At 42.8% G+C, this 20,111-nt stretch overlaps 1 protein-coding gene across 7 annotated transcripts; it reads right to left on the reverse strand.

Moving 5' to 3' along the window:
* Positions 1 to 164: 164 nt before the first annotated feature.
* Positions 165 to 19,870, reverse strand: SLC16A9 (solute carrier family 16 member 9). Of its 7 annotated transcripts, none has more exons than XM_065067875.1 (8): positions 19,698 to 19,870; positions 17,923 to 17,995; positions 14,969 to 15,028; positions 13,110 to 13,338; positions 4,905 to 5,048; positions 3,944 to 4,039; positions 1,406 to 2,314; positions 165 to 1,072 (listed from the first exon to the last, which is right to left on the reverse strand). In XM_065067875.1, exons 4-8 carry the CDS (start codon positions 13,303 to 13,305, stop codon positions 894 to 896), a joined length of 1,524 nt encoding a protein of 507 aa, XP_064923947.1. In that variant the 5' UTR covers positions 13,306 to 13,338; positions 14,969 to 15,028; positions 17,923 to 17,995; positions 19,698 to 19,870; the 3' UTR covers positions 165 to 893. The 7 variants fall into 7 exon arrangements, with proteins under 7 accessions (XP_064923947.1, XP_064923950.1, XP_064923951.1 ...); XM_065067878.1 differs by lacking the exons at positions 17,923 to 17,995; positions 19,698 to 19,870 and adding exons at positions 14,428 to 14,545; positions 19,207 to 19,345; XM_065067879.1 differs by lacking the exons at positions 17,923 to 17,995; positions 19,698 to 19,870 and adding exons at positions 14,428 to 14,545; positions 18,180 to 18,409.
* Between the last annotated feature and the right edge of the window lie 241 nt (positions 19,871 to 20,111).

A 20,111-nucleotide genomic window follows, 5' to 3' on the forward strand; every position in this document is an offset into this window, starting at 1 on the left:
TTTTCATAGCAGCTTCAACCTACCAAACTGTAGCTCCACATAAAGAGATGCCTCAGTCCTGCCAGACTGGAGGTGACCTGCTTAGAAACACTCACCTGTGGGCTTCTGCGAGCACATCTCCAGCTCCGACCTACAGATTACAAGCTTGCATAACCAAGTCAGGATTTCTTTTCATTGTTTTGACAATCACATTTATTCCTTGGTTTAAAAGGTTTTGGTTCAACAGTTTTATGAAGAGGCTTCACAAAATGTGAAATATTTATAAACAGTTCTTAGTTGCAGTGGTAGTAAGAATCCTTATGTTCATCATGAAGTTTACTTCAGTTATGCAACACAAGGTTGCTTTTGTTCCCCCTCTTCTCCCTCCCCCAATTGGCACTTCATTGTAAATCAGAGAAACTTTAAAAAGACAAAAAGTTAATCTAAGCATGATGTTACAAGCACCTTGCCACAGTATTACATTCTAATAAGGCAATTTTTTCTTTTTTAAAGTCTGATTGTGCAACTCGGAGACCTACAAAAGGTGACAGAAATGCCAGTCTTCTCCTATAAGGAACAGGCCGTCATTTTTGCTTCAAAGTTTTCTCCCCTCCACATCATTCCCCTTAAAAAAACCCCACAAAAGTACAGCTGATAATACAGCAGAATAGACCCCTTACAGGGTGAAAGGAAATTACAGTAGATAAAGGCTGAAAACACAGTGCATAGTAAACAAAATAAGACTGTTCTTAAAAACAAACAACAAATAAAAGAAGAAAAAGGAACTGAACAACAAGCAACAATGGAATTTTTTCTAGTGGAAGAGGATTTTTGGGCTTCATAAATAAGTGGAAAATTACTAAAACGTTTTGCTATATAATATAAAAAAGCGCAGTGTGTTTTCCAGTTGTCACCTAAGCGCTAGATGCAACTTTGTAGGAGTAAGTATTTGGAGGCAGCTTGGAGCTCTGACTGGTACAGGCGTTCCAGCAGGGTAGGGCTGCCAACAGCAGAAGAAATCCACCCAGTAAGACACAAAAGCCACTGAAATAGAATGCAGTGTCATATTCCTGCGTCCAGTCGTAAAACCAACCTGAGGGTGAAAATAAGAGAGAAGAAGTGCATCAGTGTGGAGTTAAATGTAACATGGCACTGTAAGTCAGAAAAACTTCATGAAAGGAAAAAAAAAAGGCCAAATATAAAATGCAGCTTGACCACTTAGGCAAGAAATGTACTTTTCATCAAAGCTAAAACCAGAACACAATCAGCTTGGCGAGCTCAAGGGAAACAGGCTTTACTTTTTTGGAAGGTTTTGATTTAGTCTTTCCATTGTTATTAGGACCAATTAGAACTAGTTGCATGCAAATTAATTTTGTCTGGTCCTGACAAGCTCATGTTCATTTTACAGTATCTGCTTTGACCTTACCTACAATTGGTGGTCCGAGGCTATTTCCAAGTCCAGCAAAGAACATAAGTATCCCATATGCATGAGTCAGTTTCTCAATTCCCACAGTCTTTGTTGTTACGTATGGAAAAATTGACCAGTTCCCAGTCAGAAAACCCAAGATCCCGGAAAGCATCGCTAATGTAAGGTAACTTTTGGCAAATGGAATTGCCAACAAGGCCACTCCCATCATTAGTAAGGTAGTTACGTATAGATATAAAGTGTTAACCCATTTAAAATCTGCCAGTATTCCTAAAATAAGTTTGCCAACAGCTGTCATTATGCCTATAATGGAAATAAGGGGCACAGGATAATCATCTTCATTAATGTTTGCACTTCTTGCTACATCTTCCATGAGCAGAGAAGGAGGAAATCCACCAATATCAAAGAGCAAGATGGCAACAAAGAGAGCTGAAAATACTTTGTTCTTAAAAAGAACCACGGTTTCCTCCCAATAGTTCAAATAGAGCTGCCACTTCCTTTTGGCGAGTTGCTTGCAGAAGTTTGTCTGTTCTACAACTTTCTTTTTATACGTGTCTTTCTCATTTACGTTTATTGAGCTTAATACATTCTTATTTAAAATGCTATCCTGTTTGTAATCAGGCATATTGTTTGCACATTTTTCATCAATGTAGCCCTTGTCAAGGATGCTTATATTTTCTTCAACAGTCTTTTCTTTTTCGTGGTAAACAAAATATTGATCTGGAACTTTGTCAACACATGATTTTTCTGGTGGAGGGGAATCAGATGACTCCAACGGTCTCATTAGGCTGCCACATGCTAGTATATTTAGAGACAGAGCACCAACTATTAGCAGACAACCATCCAGTCCATACAGATCGATAAGCTCTCTTTGCAATGCTGCATATATAAAGAGTCCGACACTTGAGCCTGTAAAAGGAAAATAAGCTCAATTTAAACTCAAGAACTTGAGAACATTCTTCAACACTAACAAACTTCTACGTTTCAGCAGCTACAAATGTACCACCACAGGGATGGTAAGTCATCTGTGCTCCTCTCTCCCCAGTCTAACAGACTGGTAAGTTACCATCCCTCTTGAAGTTACAGTTTCTTTATTGAATATGCACAAAATAAAAAGCTTTTCAAAATATCTGAACAATTTATAATGATTAACACTGCAGACACTTTAGAAACAAGCAGGGTCAATACTATAACTGGTCAAAACCACCAAAGAACTATTAGGCCATCCTTCTGCCGTGCCCTCACATACACCTATTCCTCCAGGTACCATTTTGAGTTAGCACAGTCAGAATTTCACACACCAACATTTTCCCCTCTCTCCTCCTCGCTGCCACCTTCCTCCTCCAAGGCAGGAATAGACCTGGAAACAGGTCTATTCCTAGAAACAGCCCTTGACTTCTTGCTGTTTAAGAAAGGGGGCTCACACAGTACGAGTTTACTACTCCAAAGGCCTTTCTGAAGTTCTGCAGGGCCAAACATGCATTTGAGAAATTTGGCTATTCAGAAGAAAACACCAAAGAGTAAGCAATTACTATGAACACAAGCATTTTATGCAATCCCACCAACGTAAAGAGAAAGCTCTCGGTTGAAGTGAGTATAAATCCATTGTAATCAATGGATGTTCACTCACAAATACAGAGCAGTTTTTTCAGGCCAATTTAAAGACAAACTTTAAATTAAAATGATTTGGTGAAGACTGTCTCTAGGTTATATTAAAGCCATCTATATACTTCAGTGCTAAAAAAGGAAAAAACTATAAAATTCAGACTTGTTTTGTCTGCCAGGTACTAAAATTAAGATCAGGCCTTAAGGCAAACTACCTGGAATCCCAACAAAAGCCACTGAAAATGCTTCCAAGGAACATTTCTGCAGAAGTTCCCCTTTATTCCACTGGTGTGGATCTGACAGTGACATCTCACAACACCCTGTACTGACCAGGCCCCTCCTCACTAATAGCTACCTGAGAATTCTCCTTTTATTATCAAAGACTTGTTTTTCCTAGGATCCCTTTAACATACGTGGACAAAAAGCTGGGATGATTTTTTGGAAGATTTCAGAATTTAGTCTCCTTTTAGATTGGAAATGAAAAAATACTAAAAACGTAAGCCCAAACTTCCACTACTCCTTTAAAGATACAGCAAATGTGAGGTTATGGTGATCCAGCATTTATACCCCGCATCTCCAATCTCTTTCTCACCTTGGATCTTGTGTAAGAAAGAAGAGGGAGGAGAGAGTCCTATAGAAAGTTTACCCCCTTATTACCCATGGCATAAAGCCCAAGTTACTCGTGAGTCTGCTTTTATTTTATTGAACCTCCTTTTTTTCCTCTACATGGACAAGCCATACCATACACCTGCAGTGTAGTTAGTATTTTATCTGAAGCCTGATTTTATCTGTTCATTGCTACTGATGTTTTGACTTAAGTACCTCAGGAAGTAACTGAGAAAAATATAATCTCCTGGGTTTTATTGCTAGGGCAATAGCTAGTAGCAGTATCACAGTTCAAAAGATAGAGAGAACGACAATTAAAAGTCATACCTGTTGAAATCAGACCAAGTGCAAGGCCTCTGCGTTTGTCAAAATAGTGGCAAGTGATGGTAACTGTTGCAGTGTACAAAAGGCCACATCCAAGCCCTTGGAAACAGAGTTAGAAATAAAGCATGTAACATACCTGGGGAAATGAACGCCCCCCTTTTTCTTCCCCTGATAATACAGTAGTGTACCCCGGGCACAGAGGTACCTTTTAACTCTGGCTCAGCACCAGCCAGACCATCCTCATGCCAACAGGGCCTCTGGGCTGCCCCCAGCACCCCTGGCTGCAGAAGCCGCCTTTGCAGGCTGGGTTTGAGGCGTTTACCGGCCCAGGCTCGGTGCTATGTGGAAGGGTTACCTGGCTGTCAGCCCACGGAGCTGCACTGCAGGGCTCAGTGCCCCGGCCAGCACGCTGCTGGGTGCCTGCTGGCCAGAAACTGCCCCAGTTCCCGGCACCCTTAATTCGATAAACCACCCACAGCAGAGGGGCAGGTCATCACCTGCCAGGAGAACAGGACCTTCGTGCCTTTAGCACAGCTTTTCAGGTGCAATCCAGTTATGTGGAGCACAACAGTGCTCCCTAATGACCTCTAATTTATCAAATTAGAATGAGTAGATGACAAAATTCCTGAAGAGAAGTTATTACTTTGAGACTGGCACGTCATGCCTGCAGAAGACCTGCTTGATTACTCTTTAGTAAAACCTCAGCTTCTCTGTCTCTAACAATCGCATCATAGGACAAACTGTTTTCAAACCCTGGAGAACATGTGCATTGCCTTTATCTTTCACTACATAATAACAGCCTGCCTGTGCGACACCCCTCCTCACCCCAAAATAAAGTATACCTTGATAATACAAGTCCCAGATTATAGCTGCCTTTGTGAATCAGTTTCCCATTTCAGATTCATAAACCAAGACTCAAAATAATAAAGATTAAGTCTCTATATGAAGGGGAAGTGTTTCTTACCAACAACAATCCCATATGAAACATACAGAAAGTATATGTTAGGTGCAAAACTGCTCATCATGAGCCCCCCGGCCACCATAAAGCCACTGAAAATTGCTACTGGTCTTGCTCCAAAAGATGATACACATATGCTGCAGACAGGACCTAAAGGAAAAGCAGGAGAAACGTTCTGAGTAAATACCAGAAAAAAATTCAGTCTGTGGCAATGTTTCTTGCAATAGTTATTTGAATAAATAATTATATTAAACAACAATTGAGAGTACTCATTTCTGTAAGATTTTTTAAAGACAGTTATAAAAACATACAAGATCAGGATTGCAAGATTTTTATTCAAGAATAAAATTATATCAAGACCGCAAAACAGTACCAAGGCTGGGAGGGAGACAGTAAGCAAAACATTCTTTAAACACAGGATGACACATACACACTAGACTGTAACACTGTCACTGCACACCTAAGGACTTGTACAAAGGTTCTGAAGAGAATCTCCCTCTTTAGGTACCGAAAGAAGTTAGACCATCAATCAAGCTTTAACCAAGTGCATATTTTTTGACAGAGCCCAAAACCTGTGTTTCAACAAATACAGTATCTGTATTTATCTTGATATGAGATTTATAAAACTGAAATGGAAAATATTAACTCCTGATCATAACCATGGTAAGAATGCCACCTGGTGCTTAGAGGAAATATCTACTGAGATACCAGATAAAGACAAACAGTATTGTGCCCCTGATTTTCTAGGCAATTAAATACCTGCTAGTTCCTATTCTACTGAATAACTGCTTATTAACTATCTTGGGTTCTACTGTAAAACTATGGAAACTAAAAGGTATTTATTGAGAAGGTCCAGACCAATGTTCATGAAGTTGGGAAGAGGTTCTTCCCTCTCTTTACCCCCACGATACTTCTTGCTTGGTTAGCTTTTCAAAACAAGAACAAAGTGCAGGCAACATTCATACTTCTGCCTGTAGTCAGCCAGTTCTCCTCTCACAGAAGTTGTAGAACAAGCACTTATTTTCAGTTGTGTGACCTGGAATACACCTTTTAGTCTGAAGTAGCATGCAAGCTTGGTGCCCTGCATAAATAAGCAACCAGCAAGGCACTTGGCTTGCAAAAGACAATCTCTCATCTGAAACCCTCAAGTTCCAAACATTCATAGACTTGAATATTAGCCCCAAGATCCTAAACTCAGCAACTCTGACATGAGAAGTTAGATAAACAGATGAATGACATTATTTAAAAAATTACAACAACAACAAAACCCTCACCACGTTTGTATCTCATTCACAATACAGAGACACCCCATGGTCCATTCAATCTGCAAAAGCAGTAACTTTGGAGTCTGTTTGTAAAGGCTGGTCCTCCCTGACTCAGATGTAACCGAGATTCCCCGCAGATGGGAGGTGAGCCCAGAGAGGTGATCCGAGGTGAACAGCAGTTGGAGCTGGGGATAGTGCTTGCTGAGGTTTGCAGACAGGAGGTAGCAGCTGGGAATGCAGGCAAGGTTTTCCTGTGGTTACCGGCCATGGGACAAGCATTTCTGGCAAGCAGGGGCACAGATTCGGCAGCAGGTGAAACAATCCTCAAAGGTGAGGCAGGTCAGAACTTTTGCCCTACATAAGAGCTATCTGCCTAGGGAATGCAAAGGGAAAGGAGTCTGAATTTGGGCTTACCCAGGCAAAGAGTCAAAGAAGAATCGAGAAAAATCTGGGGAAGTGGGGCTTACTTGGATTTTGGAAATGATGAAAAAGGAAGATGTAAGCGCTTGCTGCTTCTCCAGAGCCAGCACGCTGTGGGAATGAAAGCCGGCCAGAATAACTTGGGCAGAGCAACTTGCCGAGAACAAAAGCTGAGAGTGTTAAATTGTTGCTGATTCTTAGAACTAATTACTAGAACTGCCAAATTAAGATTGGTATGTTTCCTAAAACTACAGGATTTAAAAATAAACAAAGGATTGAATCTGTAATTCCTTAAAAGTTCTTCCGCACTAAGAGAACATTAGGTAGTGATAACATAATTCAGTTAAGCAGAGGAATTTGCACTCTTTCTGCTCTTTAATTCTCACCCACTAACTTGCAAAAACAAACAGCATTTCCCTTCTACCTGCTCTCTGTATTTCAATGCAGCTTCTTTCAGGAGGTGTCTGTCCAGGCTGGAGTGGTGGTACAGACTGCACTGATCACCACAAGAGGATCCAAGGTGAAGCTGGACCCTGTGACCTCAAGCTAGAACAAGGGAGACACAGATATGAAGAACGTGTCTTCATAATCTGACAAGGACACTCTCCTCTGGAACATCATCAAAAGCATCTCTGACAAGGTCCAAGGAGATGCTCTTCCAGCTTCTCCCACTTACAAAAAATAATCCCAAAGGAGCACAGAAAGTACAAAGATCGTTTTGCTCGGATGTGGAAAATAACCTGCACAAAACTGAAGAACCTGCTCCAATAAACTCAGTGTCAATGTGGCATCTCACACAGCAAGAGATCTGGCAGCTCAGCAATGGCACTGTTTATAAGAAGGAATGCCAGCATAAGTATTAAAAGTCATTATAGGCCTCTGGGATGAGAAGAAAAACAGCTCCATCTTTCCCTTCACACCAGGTCTTACTTTCACACTCCCCTCATCCTACTGCTAGCAAATAAAACTCACAAAAGAAAACCTCCATGACGGCCAGCCTCTTTGTTCTTTTCCCTCCTCACCACATTCCCTCTCTTTCTCTGTTTCCCAAAGCGCTGGCATTTTTTTCCACCAGGCACAGTTCCTTTGGTTATTACCATGGTATTTGCACAGGAGCTCACTGTACACAAACATGTCATTCTCTACAAGTAATTCAAGAACAATGGGTTCAAGGCAGTTAATTCTGGTCAAACATCCAGCTTTCCCAGAGTGAGACTGAGACTTGCTCTGTGAACTCCTGCCCTGTGGATTTTGTTCAAAGTGGACGTTCCGAAGAATGTAAGAGCCTATCTACAGTCACACAGGAAACGTTCTTCAGGCAGCATAAGTGTTTTCATTAGCTGACTCTTGTTCAGAAAGATCCTTCTACTGAAAACTTATTTCTCACTCTAACAAGAACAACATAAAAATAAAATCCCAGGGGCAATCCTCAATAGTAAGCATGGAAAATGGCCTTTAAGACCATATTTTGTTCAGTTTGTCAAACAACTCCAGGGGTTAGTACTGGTATTAGAATAATATTTGGAGAAATTGATAAATATTTACCTCTTTTACAAATAAAATCCCTGGAGCTTTTTTCCTTCCAAATGATGTATCTTAAAACTAGACCAAACTCTACCGAAAAAAAAAAAAAAAGATACCAGCTCAGCTTATTAGAATAACAGCTAACTCTAGGAAGAAAACAGTATTGTTCAGAAAGACCTAGAAGCCAGCATGGGTACAGCCACTGCTCTTCAGCACACAACCCGTCAAGGCTCAGCAGCCAGTAACACAATTATCAGGCAATGCAGAGGAGGAGTCAAGAAGATCCCCACACAAAATGGGAAGAAGTAGCAGAAAGAAGATGGGCTCTCACAGTAGATCTTCATGTAGAGAGATCAAAGAACAACTCCTAGCAGCAATCATTTGTATATTGATATTTTCATTAATTTTTCCTTGAATAAAAGACTTTACCCTCAGTGAGACCTGGACATGGCAGTGAGTCCTGCCTGAGATGTGAGAACAAGCCATCTGGTGCTCACACAGGGACTTTATTACTACCACGATCTTCTGACTTCCAGACGAGTACAAATTCGTTTTGTTTCACAGACAGCAAGAGCTAGCACTCTCTTCCTCAGACTTCTTGCATGAAGAGAAAAATTCTGTGAATCAACTCTCCTCCACTTGCTTGTCTCAAGGGTCCTCCCCCCTTCACCTCATACACACACAAAGCCTTTTGCTAAACAAACAATATTGGACAACTGAGTTCATTTTCTTATCGCCTGCATTCATCTGAACCACCCTACTTGTTGGTATCTGTTTAAGCATGTGGAAACCATAGAGTAGAAGCAACACTCATGGAATGCCCGTAAAATCCACTGGACAGAACACAAGAGTATTTTTTTGCCTATTAAATGCACCGCTAAGGCCTGATCACAATAAATATAATATTCTCCAAGCGTTTGTCCTTTGGATAAGAATATAGATCGGCAAAAGCATTTTTACATGGGACAGCAACTCACTCCCAACTGGTTGAAGAGCCTACTCCTTCCTGATAAAGTTATTAAATAAACTGGGGTCCTCTTTAGGGGAACCTTTGGGACATCTTCTCTGCTCCCCACAAAATATGTATAGTTTCTATAATTTATGGTGGTGGCTACCTACGTGTGAGGGTTTTGCCCAAAAACATGTAGATTCTGTGAAGGTTTTTTTAAAGTTGTAAAAATGTTGCTTGAAAACACAAAATTAAGCTTTTTCAACATTTAACACTGAATGCTTCAGGCCAGCAGAAACACCCTATTAATATATCAAGACATGCCTTTGAAGGAAGAATCTTCCCTTTGTTCTTTCTCCATTAATAAATGGGAGTGGGAATAGGAGACCGATGCTGGTGCTTCCTGCTATGCCAAGTACTGTGAAGTCAATTCTTACTATAAACAGCTGTGGTGCCAATTACAAATGCCAAAGTCTTTGTCTGTTTTGCTTTCAACAAGTATAACATGGATCAAATTAAATTTCAGGCTCCAAATGGATGTGAAATTAAGAACACTTGGTGCAGGAGAAATGTGCGATCTTCAACAGCATAATAAATATCCTTCTCTGGCATGTTTTAGCAGGGGAAATATGCTAAGCTCTTTCGAATTCTTCCTATGCAAAAAGCCCTGCATCATCCATGGAGTCATGTGCTGCATCTACTATACGGCCTGACCAGAGTTATGACACCCAGTGTTGTAGAGGAGGTCTCACCACTGCCCTGTGCAATAACACTGATGCTTTTCTCTCACTGATTTAGGCACATTTCGTCCCATACACCGTAAGGTTGCATCACAGAAAGTTGTAACTCAAGTCATCCTGCAAGGAAGAGATCAACCATGTTCCCGTCGCGTTCCCTTTTCCAGATGATGAGCTGAACAGCCCAGCCCTGGGCTGAACTCTGGCCTGAGTGACGCTGCCTGTGCTGCGAGCAGGACAGAAACCCAACACCAGGCGGCTGGGAAATTCATCTCCATAAACAAGGTGCTGTCCTGCATTTCGATGTCTCGAGTCTAAGTTTAGCTCTCACACAAGCAAGAGGTAAACACTGTAGAAAGCATACAACAAATGTGAACGGACTCACCAGCATCAGCTATTTCAGAAAATTTTGAAAACTACATGTAGAGAGGGGAGAAGACACACAGAACCTTTTTCTGTGCCAGCTGGCATACACATAAGGACATTTTCTTCTTTCTGGTGAAATTACAGTACTACTATAGCAAAGCCACTGGACCTACCTTCCACTGTTAGAGAAGATAGATAATGTGATTTCTAGTGCAAATCTGCCACAACTGCCATTCTTTTTCCAGTCTGTCATCTACAGCTTCAGAAAAGTGATGTTAATTGGAGAGGGTTCACAGAAGAGTCTTAATTAAAAGAGCGGAAGTCTCTTGTATCAATGGCAAAAAGACTGTATCAAGATACAGGCTTAAAATAAAATTCAGAAGTAATTTAATTGCAGGCTCTAGACACACACCACACTTATTCAGAGACGCTTCAAAATATGCCACTTAAAGATAACATCATTAGTCATCTGAAAATGAAAACTAAGCAACTTGTATCATAAGTTTACATACTTTTAAGGAGGGAATGAACTACTGAGAAAAGCCGTAAGAGACAGAGAATGCATAAAACAAATGTGCTCTAAATCAAATGAGAATTACAGTATTTTCTGCATGCAACATGGGTTGCTTTAAGAGTACCAATACTTGAAAACATGTCTTTGGATAACTAGATCAGAGACTGGAAACCAAAATAAAGGAGGAGAAGGAAAAGAACAACAACATCTAGAAGAGTCAAGTTAGGAACAGAAAAAGGCAAGGGAACTACCAAAAGGCTTTGGGGTGAAGCTGTCCTGTTACTGGCATCCATACATGCAATATTGCTTCTGAAATCAGCTTGCCTGGGGAGGTTGTTATTAAGTTACAGATAGTATCTCCTCACGTACATGAAAACACGTTAATTTAGAAAAAGTCATCTAGCCCAATCATCTAGTTAACACAGGCTACAACACATAGTGGTCCCACCTGGCCTATAATACTTGAACTTGCAAGAGCAGAAATAAGAACAGAAGCAAGTTCTCTTTTCCTATATTCCTGAAAAGGGCCCAACTTTGCAATGTGTTATATCAATGGTTTCATGCTGAAAGCACACACATTCTTTACTCTAGTGACTAGGTCTGGAAAAGGACTGCTATGAAAACTGCATGAAAAGTTGTGACTTGTTGAGAGCATTCAAGTTTTAAGTAGAGCTTATCATACTTACAGTGTCCCTCCAACAAGTTTACTTTAAGTAAAGTTATCATTAAGGTCAGATCCCAGCTTGATAAGACACTGAGATCTTCCATTTCGGGTAAAGCAGGGAACATGTATTTTGCTTTCACTCAACTCTGATATATCAATGCAATTAAAAGGAACTCACTGTACTTTTCTTTGAAGGCATTAAAAGTAGGAATGATTTATTAAGCTTCCAAATCCCAAACTGAAAGAACAAAAGTACAGTGACAGACAACGTTCCTCCTAAGCCATCAAAATTTCAAGTAATTTAAGGACTCCATGCCAAAATCAAACACAACGGTATCTTTTATTTCTATTATTCATTCACAGACATTTGTATTTGCTATAAAGCAACTACTGACAATTGCTCACAGTGGCAAGAGAGAGAGCATTAAGAAATCTGGAAACCAGCACGGTGCTGACATACAAGAAACAGGGTTGAGGCTCGTGTCAGCAGAGTGAGCCAGAGACTTCTGGTCTCCAGAGAGCGAGTTGTTTTCACTCTGTCTCTTGCAATCCCTTTCTGCCTAGTTTTTCTTCAGTAACTATCTTGTTGAGCCTTCCCCCAGTTCATTCTCTCACTCAGGTTTCTTTAGGTCCTGATCCATTAATAAAAGGAGTTCATGCCCTCAAAACAGGAAAATAAAAAAGTATGATGAAGAGCAGCGTACAGTCCTTTGCCCACTTACACCCTGGGACTGAAAAGGGTCTTCTTGTGGTCGATGACACACCTGCCTTTGCCCATTTCCATCCTGCCTAGTGATATAAAACCCCAACACAAGCATGATGCCACTATTTGGCCAGTTGTAGTGCCATACAAAGCAGTGGTCTTTATTCAGGTCTTTATTGCTATTTGAATGTCAACTTTCTTTTAAGGAGAGATTTCGCCAGAATCCTGAGCTGCATTTTGTCCATTAAGCTACATAATTGCTTTTGCCCATAGCAATTTCTCTACTGACATGCAATTTTTTTCCAGATTCAGCAAAAACATAATAGTTCCCACGGTGAATCTTCAAAAAGCAGAAGTTAGTGATATTACCCAGTACAATACTCAAGCTCGATATTAAAATAAAAATAAAAAATGGACATATTGACTTGAAAAGTCATGGTTTATTTCCCTAAAACCCTGCTGTTACTCTCAAAGTGACAATGTCTTACTAAAGAAAACCTTCCAGGAAAGTTGTTTTATTTAATGCCACTGTTATCCGTAACTTTCCGGTCTTCAAATAGAGATTTTTCTTAAACAAACACTGAAAAAGAGCCCTCACCCACCCTAACTGGTGGATTTATTTCTAGAGCTGAAAAATGCATAACTGGTTTATTGATTGACCTTGTTTTTTTCCTAAAGCACTTGAACCATTTCATTCTAACAGTTTTCTCTGATTTTAAAGATAGTAATGCAAATTTTAGTCTTCAAGACTCATTATATTTTTTTTTTTTTTAAATCCCATCAACAAAATTACCACTTAGTTTCCCAGACAGTTCGGTTTTTCCTGTTTACTCAAAGACAATAATTTTGAATTTTCTAAGGGTAATACTTTTATTGCTCATTTACAATTATATTGTTTTCATTTAAGTATAGTGGAACTACAGATGTAATTTTCTCACCTGTCTTGACCTAAAACAAAAACGCAGCATCCTCATTCCATCGTTTGAAGCTGTTTATAATTTAATTCCAAAAGCGCACACAGACAGAAGCATCTATTAGAAAGAAACGTTTTGATTTAAGACACACTTACTGGCAAGCAATCCGATTCCATTTGCTAGCGATCCAACCCAAGCAGTCTTGCCTTTCCCTTCTCCAAAAGCATCCAGCCATTCTACATACAAGACTCCCACCGCCAGCGGTGATCCGTAACACAAGAACTGAGTGAAGAAGGAAACGACAACAATCACCCAGCCCCAGCCACCATCGGGTGGTTTCCGAAATACCATCTTGCCAGATGAGTGCAGATGTGCAGGCAGAACCTGTGTAAACAAAAAAACAACAAACAGAAACAAGCATTAGAAGAGTGACTGATCTAGGTTTGCTAAGGCAATTGAGCTGTACAGAGAAGTACACATTCAAACAGAGGCTTGTTTCAACCAGCCTTCGAGAAATACATTCAACACACAGACAATGGAAACTAGTTACCATTTGGTACTTCTGCCTCTTCTGGATAACACAGGAACAGTACACAAAGCATTAATAAGTCATACATACTTCAGCACTGTGTTACAGAAAGGGGGAACATTTCATTTTCTGAGTGTTAAACAGCCTTTGTGAAGACCTCAGGCATTAATATCTGACATAGTGCAATAAGAGAACCACATAGCCACCAGCTGTTAAGCCCTCGGATATCATGAGTGAAGCATATAGGCTTGAAGGGCAAGAAAAGCTACAAGTATAAAACAATCCCAGCAAACAATTTAGGATTAAAAAAAAAAAAAAAAAACAAAAACACACGTATAAAAATATTAGTTAAAGGTCCAAAAGAAAAATCTCTACTTAGTTGTAGTCTCGGCACAGCACCTTGCAGTTTAGCAAGGTGTTTGCTACCGGATAGTGTAATCTGGGAGGAACAGGCCAAGAGGAAAACTGACATTCTGGAAATAGTAACAGTTCAGTACTTTGCTCTGTCAGCACGGTAATGTGTAGAGGAGTGATACATGCAAAAATCACTTTGTACATATTAGTAAGCGGAGTGAGTCTTAAAATTGTATATAGGTGTTGGCTTATATGCTAAGACATGACAGTATTAAACATGCACACAAAAACCTCCTATAACCTATTGCAGTGTCCCCCCTCTGCACTTTGCGCACATCACCCTTCCCCAAACTGGCACCCACTTCTTGAACTCCATAAATACCCCCTTAGTCCTCTGCATGGCAAGGTCCATCACTTACACATCTACGGCTTTAAACAGCTGACTGTCCTCACACCTTCTCAAGATTAGTTTGTGAAAGTATGGACCAATGCCTCTAACCTCTGGTGAAGAATTTAGAAGTTTCCAGGCCAAAGTGCTTTGGAGTTTGGACAACTCCAATGATATGCAAGTCCCTGTGCACACAACTAACCTGCCCTCCTTCTCTACAGGGAGAAATCTGCTGCAGTGATGACCACAAAACCCATGTTGTGTTCCTGGCTCTGTCACTAATTGGACGTGTGATTCTCAACAATTTTAATTTGTTTACCCTGTAAGATACAAAGAGATAAGATCTTACCCTGTTTTCTTCTTGAAATGCCCTCAAAGACCATCTTCACACTACAGCTTATGCATTAAGGCTGCTGCAATAACTGTTCTGCTCTGGGAGACACCCATGAGATAAGGCAGAAAAATAAACAAGTCACGCTGCTTTTTTGACTCGCAACCCAGCAGAGATGGAAAAAAAATTACTGCTGTATGAAAGCAATGGTATAAACAAGTAGACAGTAACAGAACTCTCATTCAAGCTCCCCAACCTCTTTGCTCTGGTAACTTTTAAGAATCTGCATTGAAACCTTACAAAAAAAAGCTACAGTACAAATTTTTGAGGAATAATTACTATAGAGACTTGAAAAAGGCCAGTTGTAGTTTACAGATGCACTTATATTGTTACTTTGAGAGTAGGTACTTACAGATGATGACAAAAAAGTCCTTCAGCTTCCTACAGATGTGCCTTCATGTGGTGACTCTACCTGCAGGAAAAGAGCAGCAAAGCAAGTGTTCAGCTGAAGTATCACTGCAACAGGGAACACAACTCTGAAAAACTCGTGTCTTCATGTTAAATTTCTTCTTTTTAATATGTTTTCAGATGAACTTCAGAAGTAACCAAGTTATCTTAGTGGAGAAGTACTGAACCCCCCTCAATTCATTAGCAGCTGACAGCATCCTTGAGCTCCAAAATAACAAAAACATTGTCTACTAATGTGAAATAAGCTTTGATGTTCAAGGTCCTTTAGGAGTGATTTACAGTTTTATCATACTGACAGTCCTTCAAGATACAGTATTTCCAGTTACAAATGTTACAAAGTTACATGTTTCAGCTATAAATGTAAACTGATTTATTTCCTCAAGTGCCTGGTAATTGTCCCTTGATTACATCAGATGCAAGGGTGACAGCTGAGATGGACAGAAATCACGCCATACCATATGCTATCGAAGTATTCAAAAGCCACTTACCATTATTTTCCTGCTACAATAACCTTCATACAAAAGGGGATCCCAGTATTTCTACACAAAATATTTAAGCTACATATATGCAGTCACCAACAGAGCTGACATATGCATCTCTCCGTGTATTAAATAAGTCTCATTTGGCTCGTTTAATCCCTGACTGGAGTAAAAATGGTGGAAATGAGTAACAGCTTCAAGAAAAACCACTTCCACTGAGACAAAGCAAGGAAATTTTCAGAAAACCATAAAATAATGGGAATAGAGAGTAAGTAATCCCAACTCATATTTGTTTAAACAGTAACCTTTAGAAAACAAACACATTTTCGCTGTTATATTGATTTCCACTATATTGACGTCCTAAAATTTGGCACAGAGACAACTCTGAGTTCAGTTCTGCTATTCTAAACACTTGATGGGGAAGAGGGGAGGGCAGGGCAGGAGAGGAAAGACATTTTCATAGTCCTAGGTCACGTAGTCTTTTCTAACAGAAAGACAAAAAACGCTGGATCAGTTCCTCACCTGCTGCAAGTCTGAACAGCTTTATTGACTTTAACCAACTGCTCCCGACTTACACAGCAAGAGCTGACCTCCCACATCCTGGTGACTCCTTATTTTGCACCACAGATGTCTTTTGCATCTTCTAGCACAATAACAAGATTTTAGGTAGTAAAAACATCCCTACTTTCTAAACACTTTGAGCCATTTACAGTCTGTGATTGTCAAGCAAAAAGTGAAAACCACTGTCATTTTTCCCCCAGAAATCATCCTCAAAGTGCAAACAGACCTACAGAGTCCTAGAGTTTGTTTTTTAGAACAAACACAACCTGGCTTCTCCTCCCCTTTCTTGCAGGTTGCCCCTTCACCTCACACCCCTATGTGCCTCTCAACTAAAATAAGCTGTATTTTCTAACTTCCCTGGAGGCACAAAGTCTGAGAGCTCTGTGCAAGGAGCCCATTCCCAAAGCTCTCTGCCATGATACATGGTTGAAGATGTTCCAGTCAATCAAGCTGCTGCTGGGACTGTGGATATCCATATACCATTTACTGGTACATTATTTAATGCTTCCCTGAAAACGTCAAGTTGTAGTGTAAAATCTGGGTAGCACAGACAAGAGCTGACAGTAGGAACTAAACCTTCGCTGCTCCCAACACGGCCATCAAATCTGTGCGATGACTTGGGAGGGATCCAAAGTGTCTTTTACTATTTTCTACCTGTGCGGAAGGAAGACACAGGCCACACAGATATGTGCAATCACCTAAAATAAAGAAGCAGAAACGCATACAGAAACGAGCACTTAACAGTTTTGCTTTCCTTTGGAACCAGCCAGGAAGATTTGTGTGATCCTGGAAAGAGACAAACAACCAGGGGTTTAAGATTCAGGTCGGAACCACTTCACAAACCTTACTGTTCACAAAACCTAAGGATGTTGTTTCAGACTCCAGAAAACCTAGTCACATCAAAAAATGTTGAAATGGAGGGATGAAGCATAAAGAATTAAACTGTAACTTGAAGTTTGGTCAGAAAAAGCTTTTCAGTGAGTCGTACTCACTGTGAATAAGAATCAGAGGAAGGGAGCTGCCTGATGAAAGCCTTTACCATCAACAACAACAAGAAACTCTAGAGAACAAACTGAACAACAAATTTTAATCTGGAAAGAGAGAAGTGTGTGGCTGCAACTATTTTTTTTAATCTAAGCAGCTTTATCACAATATTGAGTTCTTTTTCTATAAAACTTAAAATTTGGGTTAAAAGATGGCAGAGGAGCACAAAAAAAATAATTGGTCTAAAGAACAGGAGCACAACTGAAACATTAGCCTTCAGCATAGAAATCAATCTGTGGCAAAGGGAATCTTGAGAAAGACGGTAGCAATACAGTTGTTTCCAGTTTGTTATTTGTGCAAGCAGAGTCTGGTTAAGTACGTGGCTTTCTGTGAGCAGCACATGGCTGCAAAGAAAGCCGGTGTCAGCAGAACCACTGTGTGGTTGACACTCAGTTATTCCAGTTTTGCAAGGCACTGGTACACATTAAGATGGTACCAGCCAGAATAGTATTAATAACATCCCTCATTTTAAGCTGAATTAGATCTCGTGTAAATTTCTATTTAGTTTCCAGGCAATATTCTTGGAAATATCATCTGAAGTTTCTGCTACCCTTGGCTTGCAAATAAGACCATTAAAGTGGCAGTGATACATTACAATTGTTTTTAACATATTCATCGTATGCAAACACCTGCACATGTACTGACATGGCAATATAAGCATTGTATTAAATGCAATGAAAAAGACGCATCTGTACTTTGATGACATCAGATTTTGACTGACGCTCTAACTGCACTAGCTCTCCTTGTTTAAATATTTGTCTTTAAGTTCTTTCACACTGAATGTAGCTATTTCCCTCTTGGCATTCAGGTTTACCTATTTCTTGTGCTCCTCCACTTTCCCATTTGTAAGTTAGGCAGGAGGCTCATCAACATAGATTCTTCCATTTCTGCCCAATGAGGGAAGAAGCATGGGGTTTAAAACAAAACAAAATACCAAAACAAAACTTACTGACGACATAATAACATTTTTCCATTGTGCAAAATAAGTTCACATAAAGAAGCATCAACCAGGACAGCACATAAACCAGTCAGCTTTGTACAAATCTGTCAGCTCAGGACAACCAGTCCTACCTGTTTCCAGAGCTTCAGAGGGATGGAACCCCCCCCCGCCGCTAAGTATGACTGCCTGTTAGAGGCCAGCACACATCCATGCAGGCAGATGCAATCTGGCGCTGCTGTAAACCACCAGCAAACTTCATTTACCAGAGGAGAACTCCTCTGCAGAACAGGAGCACGGTGTGCGCCTCCTTAGGCATCACAACCTACAAGGGCTCCCCTTGGCATCTGCTCTCCCAACCGGTCCCTTGCCCAGGTCCTCCGTGGGGATGGACGGGCTCTTATAGCCCCTGGCTCGCCTCGCCTCTCCCCACACCCCCAGGGCCAGCCCACACTCCCGCTCCAGAGGGATGCATTACACATTGACGCCTTCCACCCACAGACCTGTTTCAACGGGAAGCGCTCATCCGCACACCCTCATGACTGAAAGGTTGCCCTTGGCAGCCCGATGTCACGCACATATCAAGTCACGGCCACGCCGTGCTGCCCTGTTCCCGAGCAGCTGCGGCTTCCGAGTCGCTGACAGGTGCCCGCAATGGACACGCACGGATGCTCAGGTGCCCACTGCCGTGTGCCATAGTGGGCACTGGCACCGCGACACCACTGGATGACCACTGGGTGCCACCAGGCATGCACAAGGAACACCAGGACGTACCCGCGGGGTGCTCATAGAGGGCACCGAGGGGCGGACGTCGATGGGAACCGCAAGGGACTCGGCCACCTCAGCGGGCACCCAGGGGCGACGGCAGATCCTGAGCCAGCTTCTTTCCCTGAACCCTGGGCGGCGTGGACGTCCTTGCAGAGCCCCCTTGGGGCCACCGACCTGGCCCAGCCGCCCCACGCACCGACACCCGGGGCCGGGACAGCCCCGCGAGGCCTCCCGCCAGAGAGCCGGGCCGGGTGGTGGCAGCGGTCCCGCCAGGGGAGGCGCACGGCGCCCGCCGCGGCTCCGGCCGGCCCGGCCCCTCGCTCCGCACACCCCCGCGGCCCCCCAAGGCCCGGCCGAAGCCCGGGTCTCCCCGAGCCGCGGCGCCCCCATTACCTGCGCCCCGCGCCGGCAGCAGCGGACAGCCCGTAGGGCGGCGGGCAGGAGCCGCCCCGGCGAGCCGGGGCAACCCCGCATCCCCGGCGCGGTAGGGCGAGGCGCGGCCGCGGCCGGTGCCGGCACGAACCGGTTGTAACTCGGGCGGGGGAGGAGCCGCCGGGGGCCGCCACCCCCTCCTCCCCCCGGCTGCCGGGCTGGCCCCCGCCCCTCCGGCCAGGCGTGGGGTCGCTCGCCCCTCGGCTCACCTCCATGGCGGACCCCCGCCCTACTCCAGGTCGGCGGGCAGACCCTGGACCCGCCGCCTCCCTGTGCCCCGCTCTCGCCGGGGAGAGGCGGACACCGGTCCTCGGCCGAGGGTCGCTCCCAGCCTGGGGCCAGGCGTCCGCAGTGGAGCCGGGGCAGGAGCCGCTCACCGTGGTGTCACGCCTCTCCCCCCGCCCGGCCCAACCGCCAGCCTGGCCCCAAGGCAGATCAAAGCCCCCTCCCACCATATCCTGATCCTTTCAGTCGCATGCCCGCGCTGACGCCCGGGAGGCAAGAGCAGGAGCGCGGCTCTTCCAGGCATAACCGCAGCGGCCTCGAACCTGCTCGGGTACCAGGGGCTGCAGGGCGGCGGTGGGTGCTGGCGCCCCTTTCCCCAAAGGCCGCGAACTTGCACTGCAAACAGCAACGCAGGCAGCGCACACACAGCACTGCTACCCTAGCCTGCCAGCTCAGTAAGACAACTCACTTTCGGATCAGAGGCAGCCTCATCAGAGCTCTAGCCTAGATCAGTGTGCAGGGCACGCACAGCACTGCTACACGTATGACAAAGTAGTTGTCAACTCACACAAGTTCAGCCACCTGCAACTTGCACTATCCAGACCGCAAAATCTGTTGTAGAAGCTGGCTGAATACGCAGG

The sequence above is a fragment of the Columba livia genome, chromosome 6 (assembly GCF_036013475.1).
Source record: "Columba livia isolate bColLiv1 breed racing homer chromosome 6, bColLiv1.pat.W.v2, whole genome shotgun sequence".
Taxonomy (NCBI): Eukaryota; Metazoa; Chordata; class Aves; order Columbiformes; family Columbidae; genus Columba; species Columba livia.

Excerpts from the sequence above, each read along its gene's own strand:
- SLC16A9 (XM_065067876.1), bottom strand. The coding sequence starts at position 13,305 with ATGGTATTTCGGAAACCACCCGATGGTGGCTGGGGCTGGGTGATTGTT. Across the intron at positions 4,040-4,904 it reads TTCATATGGGATTGTTGTTG|GGCTTGGATGTGGCCTTTTG; the intron begins GTAAGAAACACT and ends TCTGTTTCCAAG. Across the intron at positions 2,315-3,943 it reads ACTTGGTCTGATTTCAACAG|GCTCAAGTGTCGGACTCTTT; the intron begins GTATGACTTTTA and ends TTCCTTTTACAG.